At 35.1% G+C, this 10045-nt stretch overlaps 1 protein-coding gene across 3 annotated transcripts in view; it reads left to right on the top strand.

Annotated features, from left to right (window-relative positions):
- The window catches only part of LOC107719882 (genetic suppressor element 1-like), a 213847-nt gene that overhangs the window by 192655 nt on the left and 11147 nt on the right, over nucleotides 1-10045 (top strand). For all 3 annotated transcript variants that reach the window (XM_016527424.1, XM_016527423.1, XM_016527425.1), the window contains 2 exons: nucleotides 1254-1564; nucleotides 9277-9610. In XM_016527424.1, coding sequence (XP_016382910.1) covers nucleotides 1254-1564; nucleotides 9277-9610 — 645 coding nt within the window. The remainder of the gene's footprint in view (nucleotides 1-1253; nucleotides 1565-9276; nucleotides 9611-10045) is intronic.

The raw sequence follows: 10045 nt of genomic DNA, 5'->3' as shown, positions 1-10045 counted from the left end.
ACAATACTACAGCGAGGATAAAAGTTACGCCTTCTTTCTTTGTGTGAACATTTGGGCGGCGTTATGCATATCTTCCCACATAGTGAGGTAGATATGTGGGGGCGTGTTCGAACGAGCCGTTTTAGGTAGGTGTGGCTAACTCTTAACTTTTATAAAGAATATCTCTTTGGATTTGAGACTTTAGTCTTTGCAACTTTACAGATCTTCTTTATGCACCAAGAGCTTGTAACACTCTAAAGAGAAAGGAAAAAATGAAATCGCATCATATGACCCCTTTAAAATCAACAGTTGTTCTTGTTATCAGTTAATGCACTCTGAATTAACATGAACTAACAGTGAACAACTGTATTCTCATTAACTGACATTAAGAAAGATTAATAAATACTGTAATAAATGTATTGTTCATTGTTCGTTCATGTTAGTTAATACATTAACATTAACTAATGGAACCTTATTGTAAAGTGTTACTTTAATATTAAATATCAATATATTATTTTTATTCACTTCTATGTTACAGAATCAGATATAAGTTGTTGTTTGTTTGTTTGTTTGTTTGTTTTTTGTTTTTTTGGACTAATTATCCAAATAATGTATAGTCCTACAAAGCTATTATTATCAGAGCATATGTGCAGAGCATAGCGTCACTGAAGGTAGCATCATTTTAGCAGCGTTGCCCAGTACAGCTGAACTAACCTACACCATGTTACAGCACAGTAGCGCTACTGCAAACAGGAACAAGTATACTGCATAGAAATTTCCTGTCAGCGCGTTATTTGAGCGGACTTTGCTTTTCCGGTGAGCATGAGCGTTACATGAGCGGAACGCATATTCATAGAGCGGAATATTGAGCGGAGCGTCAAACCGCGCAGTGATGAGGAGAGTGAAACCTGCGCGCTGAACACTGCCGAGCAGGGCGCGGCGTGCCATATATATTATTATTATTATATGTAGCCTATCTTTTCGGCTCGCATTTTCGGCCGTTTTTTTCTTTCGGCCGAAAACCGAAAATGTCATTTTCGGCTGCCGAAAATTCGGTGCATCCTTAATTTTTTCAATAAATAGCATTGGGGGAAAAAAGATGCTCTTTATTAATGTAACTACAAAAGGAGAGCTTGACTGTAGTTTGAACGACTAGTTTAAATTTATGAGTAGCTTGTTGCTGGACAAACTTTAGAAGTACCACAAACATGTATTTGTGCATATGTATATGTTTCTGTAGTTTGAGCTCATCTGTGTGTGTTGTGTCTTCACAGACTCCAGATGGAGGACGAGCTGCGACTGAGAGAAAGAGAGCGCGAGCGGGAAAAAGAACAAGAACGAGAGGCTGAGCGAGAAAAAGAGCGTGAGCGAGAAAGGGAGAGAGAGAGAGAGAAGGAGCTGGAGCGTGAGAGAGAGAGGGAGAGAGAAAGGGAAAAAGAGAGAGACCGTGAAAGAGAGATGGAGCGACAGAAGGAGAGGTCAGCACGAGAGAAAGAGAGCCACTATCTGGCTGAGCTTCATGGGCTGAGAGTCCCCCCAGATGACAGAGCCAAACCTGCAGACAGAATCACTACAAACAGACCTGGTATGAACACTGATTCACATATGCCAAACCAACTGAACCACAAAAACAGTATGAATGCTTAGTAGCATATCTTTTGTTGTACTAGTTTCAGCAATTTAATACTATGGTTTAAGTACACAGTGAAGTCTGAATTAAATAAAATAATAAAAATGTCATCATGATGGATGGTATAAAATTTAGAGTGGAACGTGACATGTTTTTGTGAGATTCACTACACTTGGTCCTACTCCACATATTTGTATTTTATGAGTTGTAACTCAAGTAGCAACAGATCTTTTGTTCCATACATCCGAGTGAAATTATTGAATTAAATATTCAATAATATTTATAAAATAATATTCAATAAATATTGAATTTTTTTTTTTTTGTAAATGGGGACTTAACCATCGGTTGTTGTTTGGATTAAGGCAGATCTAAATGGGAGCTTTCAGTCAATTGTGAGAAAGGGCCTGGTTTAAGCAGACTAAATGTTTGAAGTTAGGACATTTTATTATGATGAGCTAAAAAGTTCACGCTTTATTTTAAGGTCCAATTCTCCAATTAACTATGAGGTTTGCCTCAGTAAACTCTTAACTTGCTGCTTATTAATAGTTAGTAAGATAATGGCTAAGTTTAGGTATTGGGTAGAATTAGGGATGTAGAATATAGTCATGCAAAATATGTGCTTTATAAGTACTAATCAGAATCAGAATCAGAATGAGCTTTATTGCCAGGTATGTTTACACATACGAGGAATTTGTTTTCGTGACAGAAGCTTCCACAGTGTAACAGAATGACAGTGACAGAACAAAAAAAAACAGATAATAAAAAATAAAAATAAATAAAAAATAAAAAATAGAACAAGTAAAATAAGGAATAAAAAATATACAAATCGACAATTGTATGTACAGGTATAGAACAATAGACAGTTGTATGTACAGGTATATTATGTGCAAATTGAAATGTAGACTGAGTATGTGTGTTAGATAAATAAGTGTATGAGTGAATAAATAGTGTGTGTTCCACAGTTATTGTCAAGTGTTCATGAGAGGCCTGAGGGAAGAAACTGTGCCTGTGATGGCCTGAGGGAAGAAACTGTTCCTGTGTCTGGCCGTTCTGGTGCTCAGAGCACTGTAGCGTCGACCAGATGGCAACAGTTCAAAGAGGGAGTGTATACTAATAAGCAACTAGTTAATAGGGAGAATTGGTCCCTATACTAAAGTGTTACCGCAAAAAAAAAAAAAATAAAATAAACATATGCATCGGTTAAACATTCACAATAAGATCAATAAGTTGCATTGATAGGTTGAACTTAAATTGTATGTACAGGTATAGAACAATAGACAGTTGTATGTACAGGTATATTATGTGCAAATTGAAATGTAAACAGCCAATATGTTAATAATAGGCATACTAATAAGCAACTAGTTAATAGGGAGAATTGGTCCCTATACTAAAGTGTTACCGCAAAAAAAAAAATAAATAAATAAACATATGCATCGGTTAAACATTCACAATAAGATCAATAAGTTGCATTGATAGGTTGAACTTCCATTAAATGCTGACTTCAAGTGGATATGAATCAGTCAGTCATGTTTACATCATTTAATACATGTATTTCCATCCTAATCAAAAATTATATGCCAAATGTAAACATAAAAATGTGTCCTATTATAACTTTTTTTTAGGAACATCACGCCATCTTACAGTACTGTAAAGTGTAATGTCACAGGGATTGGCTGTCTTGCCATTGACTGGGGCAGCCCCTAATAATCAACTAGTTGACTAGAGGAGGCTTAATCGATCAAAATTGTATTAGTCGCTTAATCGCAGAAAAAAAATCTATGGGAAGAGGCAAAGTTACATAGTCTGTGACGGACATATCATTAACACCTGGTATATGTGGTAATTACAGTACATCGGTCAGGACATCCAAACGTTAATTTCAATCATCAACCTCAAATGTGGCTTATCATCTGAAACATGAAATATGGCTGCTCATCCTAACATGTCCTCATAAAATCAAAATTGACTTTATTTACTTAACGCACATTGCTAGTCTTGAGGTGAACAATTAATCTGTGCAAGTTAATCCACTGAAAAAAAATTGTCTTGGTAATCATTCATCAAAATCCGAACATTTGCTTGGGCAGAATATCCTTAACCACGCCCCTCCAACTGTAAGGTTGCTATGAGTGAGAGACAGAGAGGAGGAGTGCAAAAATTAAACCCCACCCTCTATTCAATATTCCGTTTCAGTTGGAAATACGTCACTACACTAAAATAAAGTGTTTGTGCGGTGTCCAGCATAAAAAAATAAATGTTTTTGAACCAAATTACCTACCCTGCCTTTAAATAGATACTAGTTCACATTTATTAGATACTAGTACTTATTTGAAATGTTACTAGTTAGATTTTTTTATTTATTTTACTAGTAAAATGTTTAACTGAACTCTACTGTGGCCATTCGGACTAGTCATAACATAAGACGAGTAAAAAAGCAGATCTGACTAGTAAGATAAGAATTTTTACTACACTATAATTACAAAAGAAATAGTGTCTAATAAATAAGTACTAGTACGCAATGAATAACTACTAGTATTTATTAAATGGGTACTAGTAACTAATGAATAATTACCAGCATCTAATAAATATGTACTAGCATCTAATGAATGCTTAGTAATATTTAAATAGATACTAGTCACTATTGGAATGATACTAGTCATTAATTTATAGATGATATCAAAAACAGAATAACAACTACTTCCTGTTCTTTTGGAGATATCTTCAACCTCATAAAGAACTAGTGAGAATGTATTTGGAGATATCTTAATTCAAACAGATCATTACATAAATATGAGTACCTCTCAACCATCCAATCAGAGTTCACATGGTAATATAATACTTTAATATTACCAATAATGAAAACCATATAACCAATAATGAAATTGATTAAGTAGGCCTAGCTGGCTGTGTACAGTATATTAGCTTATCTTGTTAATTGGTTTGTGTAAAAATAGGAAAAATAATACTTCTCTTTTAAAGGTGACATATCATGAAAATCGTACTTTTCCAGGTTTTAAGTGCTATAATCAGGTCCCCGGTGCATCTACCAACCAAGGAAACGTGAAAAAGATTAACCCAGACACTTTGTTTTGGTAAGCCTTTTTCTGCAAGCGTCTGAGAAAACGATCGCGTCAGATTTCGCTCCCTTGGTGACGTGGCAAAGGGATCTCATTAAAATATTACCGTCCCTTAATCTTTAAGTTTCCACCCACGGCGCCGTCATTTTGATTTCGCAAGCGACAATGGTGTACCAGCTCTAATGCCATGGCGAAAGTTTGAGCAAAACACGCTAACTGTTCTGTTTTTGGCTGCACAGACGAGCACAGAACACTGTTTAAAGTCCCAGCCTCAGAGGAGACAAGAGAGCAGTGGATTTATTGATTTATTTACTGTATATTGCTGCTGCCACACAGATATAAAATAAACAAGCGATTTATTTCCCAGCTGTTTACCTTCACAGACATAACCGAGTGTTTTTGTAACTGGAGTGTTTTTAACGTAGGCTTGTGTGTATATATCTGAAGTTTAAACTCATATGGTTTAAAACGCATGATTTCAGCGCGATAAACATGATAATCAGAGCCAAAACAGATGTTTTTTAGCAGATACGAGCTGTAAAGGCGCAGCTCTATTCTGGAAAAGGGGGCGGGGAGCAGCAACTAATTTGCATTTAAAGACACAGGCCAGAAAAACAGCTTATTTCTGCTTCCACTCAAAATAGGCATTTTCAACATTATATAATAAATGATCTGTGGAGTATTTTGAGCTGAAACTTACATATTGTAAAAAGGGGCATAATATGTCACCTTTAAAAACTTTAAGGTAAACATATGCAAATCCTTACCTTTTTCTCCAGTGTAGAGAAGTGTACAATTTTTTTTTTCTTGCAGCTATATTTATTATTAGGGGTTCAAGCACGTAGTGCTAAAACCCTATTGTAATTGTAAGGATTATTATTATTATTATTATTCTGCCATAAAACTGATCATGCAGACCAAATCGTAAGGCCTAGAGACTTCAAACTTGGCCAGATGATAGAGCTCAATTTGGGGACCTGACAAAGACTCACCCCAATCGGCCTATAGGTGACGCTACAGCGACCAAAAACGCGAAAGTGCTCATAACTCCTAGACCGAATATATATAAAAATATTTTAAAAAATAAATTTTTGGAATCCTTGAGTTACGGGTCACGTTCCGCAATTGAGTTATGTCCAAAACCTACTTTTGCGAACTAGTCCTAGGTTTTTCGCCCGATCGGAACCAAACCACTGAAGAAATATTCTCTGGATAGTGAATATCAGTAATTATAAAAAACAAAAGTTGAAATTTCGACTCACTGTCGCATAGTGGTGCCAAAACATTTGTATGGGGAGGGGCCATTTTTACTAAAATGGCTATAACTCATGAACGGAATGAGATATATTCACCAAACTTGGTAAACATGTGTAAGAGCTCAATCTTTGGTCAAATAAAAAAAAATCGCGCAGTTCTACCACTTGGTGGCGCTATAAGACAGAAAAATATAAAAACAGCTATAACTACTCAAGCGTTAGTCCAATTGACCTGAAAATTGGTATGCAGTGTCTTTGTCCAATGTGCCATGAGGGTCTATGAGGACATTGGCGTATCTCCAAAAACATGGCCGCCATTGCCCAATGAAGTTTGAGCACCTATTAGACAAGGTTAACGGAGGCCGATCGGAGCAAAACTCTGTGGGCATGTTCGACTCATGGCCCTAAATGTCTGTAAGAATTTCGAAAGAAATCGGCCACTAGTTGGCGCTAACGAGTTTTATGGTTCTGTAATCACGTGGTGTTTCACACATTCACACAATATACATATCATTTGATAGATCTCCTTATAATACACAACTTTGCCTCAAGAACCATTGCTGTCAATCAAATCGTTCATTAAATATTCTCAATTATGTTAAAAACCTACTTTTGCAAACTAGTCCTTGGTTTTTCACTCAATCTCAATCAAACCACTGCATAACAATTGTCTGGAATCTCTATATCAATAATTATCAAAAATATGTTGAATTTTGTCCTTTGGTTAGCTATAACGGGGTCATTTAGAAAAGGGGTGTGGCCAAATATACCCAAAAGCCTATAAAACCTAAAAGAATGCTTAAAACTTTATGAAACTTGTTGAAAACATGCAACAGTTGATTCTTAACAAGCTTGCAAAGTTTCATGGCGATCAGACCATAGGTGGCGCTATAACAATTAAAAAGGCCTCAAAAACACAATATTTCTATAGTAAATGACCAAGTTGCAAAAAAAAAATTTCATATATTCACACAAACACTAGATCTTCATATCATATGATAGACCTCCTCATTCTGAACAACTTTGCCTCTAGGAACAATGCTGTCAATCAAACTGTTCATTAAACATTTGAGATTAATTTTTTTTAAAGAACTACGTTTGTGAACTAGACGTAGGTTTTAAACTCAAAATCAATAAAATCAGTGCAGTACAATTCTCTGGACTCTCTAGATCAATAATTATCAAAAACATTTTGAACATTTGCATTTGGACTGTCATAACAGGGCCATTTCATAATATGGTCTTGATCTAGTGTACCCAAAAGTCTATAAATCTTAAAAGAAAACTCAAAACATCACAAAAGTATGTAAAAGTAATTCTAAACAATCATGCAACATTTTATGGAGATGGGACAGAAACTGACACTGTAATAGTTATGAAGGTTAAAAACACTACGTAGCTATGCTGCATTCCCTGAAAGTGCAAATACAACCACTAGATGGCAGCAAAGGATCACTCATTGGCTCATTCTATCACTTATAAAGTTCTTTTTTCAGGTTTTACTTAGATACTGACATTCAGATAGTTTAAAATCATTATTAATTACATTTAAAATCACATTTAGTCAAAGTTTACCACTTCATTTATACAGACATATCAGTTTTGACAATTATGCCACATTATGATTAAATTTAAACCTGAAAAAAAATATTATAAACAGGACACTTCCAGTAAGCATCTTATAACATTTAAAGGAGTCATATGATGTTGCTAAAAAGAACATTATTTTTGGGGGCGTGTTAGAATGAGCCGATTTAGGTAGGCGTGGTTGACTCTTAACTTTTATAAAGAATATCTCTTTGGATTTGAGACTTTAGTCTTTGCAACTTTACAGATCTTCTTTATGCACCAAGAGACACTCCTTGTAACACTCCAAAGAGAAAGGAAAAATTGAAATCGCATCATATGGCCCCTTTAAGTTATTTCAAATATCTATATCTACAACATAATGTGTGTCTGTCTGTGTGTGAGCATGCTTAGTCTGTATTAAGTAATAGAGTGTGTGTTAAGTAATATAGTTCAACTTTTTCATTAGTCTGTGTGTGTGTCATCATATTCTCCATCATGGATGCATTCTGGTGTCATACATTGCACGTTGGCTGAGACCCCTGACAACATAGAAGCCATGAAGGCCTTTAAGTGCTTGAACCCCAGTAATCGCTGCTTGCATCTATATTTATATTTATTTTTAAATACTCAGTTTTGTATATTTTAGTGGTTATTATAGTGATATAGTAATATTCCTTATTTTGTTTAATGTTTTTATTTAGTAATAATAATATAATTATTATTAGTCATATTGACATATAAAAACAAAATTTGGGGGCCAAATTGTGCAGCCCTACAAACAAGCACAGCAAACCTGGTGTTTTTTTTTTGGCCTTTTTTTTTCCTTTTTTTTTTCAAATAAAGAAAATGTTTGTCTGAAAACTATAAGGAATGGATTTTGTGTGCCCTGTACAGAACATTAATGTAAATACATTCAACGTATGTAGCACCAGTGATATGATATTTCTTTTTTTCACTGAAGGAAAAATAGGAAAATAATAAGTAATAAAATAGGTGTCTTATTTCCATCCTGCCACCAGAGGTCACTCATACAATGACCAACACACACATTAAGCTACTATGTTTACAAAATTATAGTGTTTACATTACTGACAAAAATGTGTTTTCTATGAGTTTGTTTACAAATGATCATTTCTTTTCTATGTGGTTTCCTCATAATATGGTTTTATTAACAAGAAAAATATATTTAAATACTAGTCACTATTGGAATAAGTTCTAGAATCTAATAAATAAGAACTAGTATCTAATGAATAAGTACTAGTAACTTTACAAAAGACAATAGTACCTAAAGAATAAGCACTAGTAGCTAATTAATAAGTACTAGTACTTAATGAAAAAGATACTAGTATATAAAAAATAAGTACTAGAAACATTAAAATAGATACTAGTATGGTGATTTAAACTTAAAGTTGCTTTGTCTGTTTTCAACGGAGTCAGCCAACACACTTATATAGACAACTATGTCATGCCGACATGGTGGCTTGCTAGCTAGATGGCTAGATTGAAATTGCCTAAAATCTTAGTCCAAAAAGTTGTTTAAACCACAGATATGACAAATATATTTTTGCAAAGCTGGTTTTCTAATATATTTGACAATTACCAGTGCCAAACACATGCACATTTCATTACCACTTTAACACAAAAACCAATCAGTTCAAATCTAATTTGGCCTCAAGCATCACATTTCACTGCACTTTATATAATCTTTAACCTGTGTGACCCATCATTCTGTGCAGCTAAACATTATGCCTATAATTTCCCCCAGATAAAACCAAAGAGCCCATCCTTACAACCTCTAAACCAATCCAGCCTGGACTTCACCATTCTCTAAACTCCACCCATCACCCCGTGCCCAGCCTTGTCTCTGCTCATGGCATGTATCTGGGCCCTGGAGGGGTGGGACCTGCCAGTCTGACAGCGGCCACCATGCTGCAGCGCACAAATGAGGAAGAGCGCTGGTTGGCCCGGCAACGGAAGCTAAGGCAAGAGAAAGAGGACAGGCAGTACCAGGTTTCAGAGTTCCGTCAGCAGGTCCTAGAGCAGCACCTGGACCTGGGCAGACAGGGGGAAATTGCAGACCTGCATATAGAGGGACACAGGTATGGGCATTTTCACACTGGATTTTGTCACACTGTCTGCATTCCCTGCACTTTAAACATATATTTGAAGAGTTTGGTTCCAAAACGCTATAAATCCATTTTGATTAATTTGAGTAAAAATGTGTTTTCTTTACCAAGAAAGTGGCAAGATGAAAACCACTATTTTCTGTTTCAAACTTTCACATAGCATCTTTAGGTTATAATAACATTAAAAATTCAAATCCAGATTTTGATTTTCAAAGATTTATTATAAAATGTAATAATTTTTTCCCCCAAATGCAATAAATCCATGACACATTTTTTTTTTTCTTTTTTGTTTTTTTTCCAAAATGCAATAAATCCATTGAATCAATACAAAAGTTATTTTTCATATTGAAACTGTCGAAAATACACAACATAGTAAGTTGATCCACATATGACAGCCTCTGAACTTGG

This window comes from Sinocyclocheilus rhinocerous, unplaced genomic scaffold (genome assembly GCF_001515625.1).
Source record: "Sinocyclocheilus rhinocerous isolate Xijiao unplaced genomic scaffold, SAMN03320098_v1.1 scaffold1593, whole genome shotgun sequence".
Classification (NCBI taxonomy): domain Eukaryota; kingdom Metazoa; phylum Chordata; class Actinopteri; order Cypriniformes; family Cyprinidae; genus Sinocyclocheilus; species Sinocyclocheilus rhinocerous.
The sequence above is the reverse complement of the archived record's forward strand: the minus strand, read 5'-3'. Positions and strand labels throughout refer to the sequence as shown.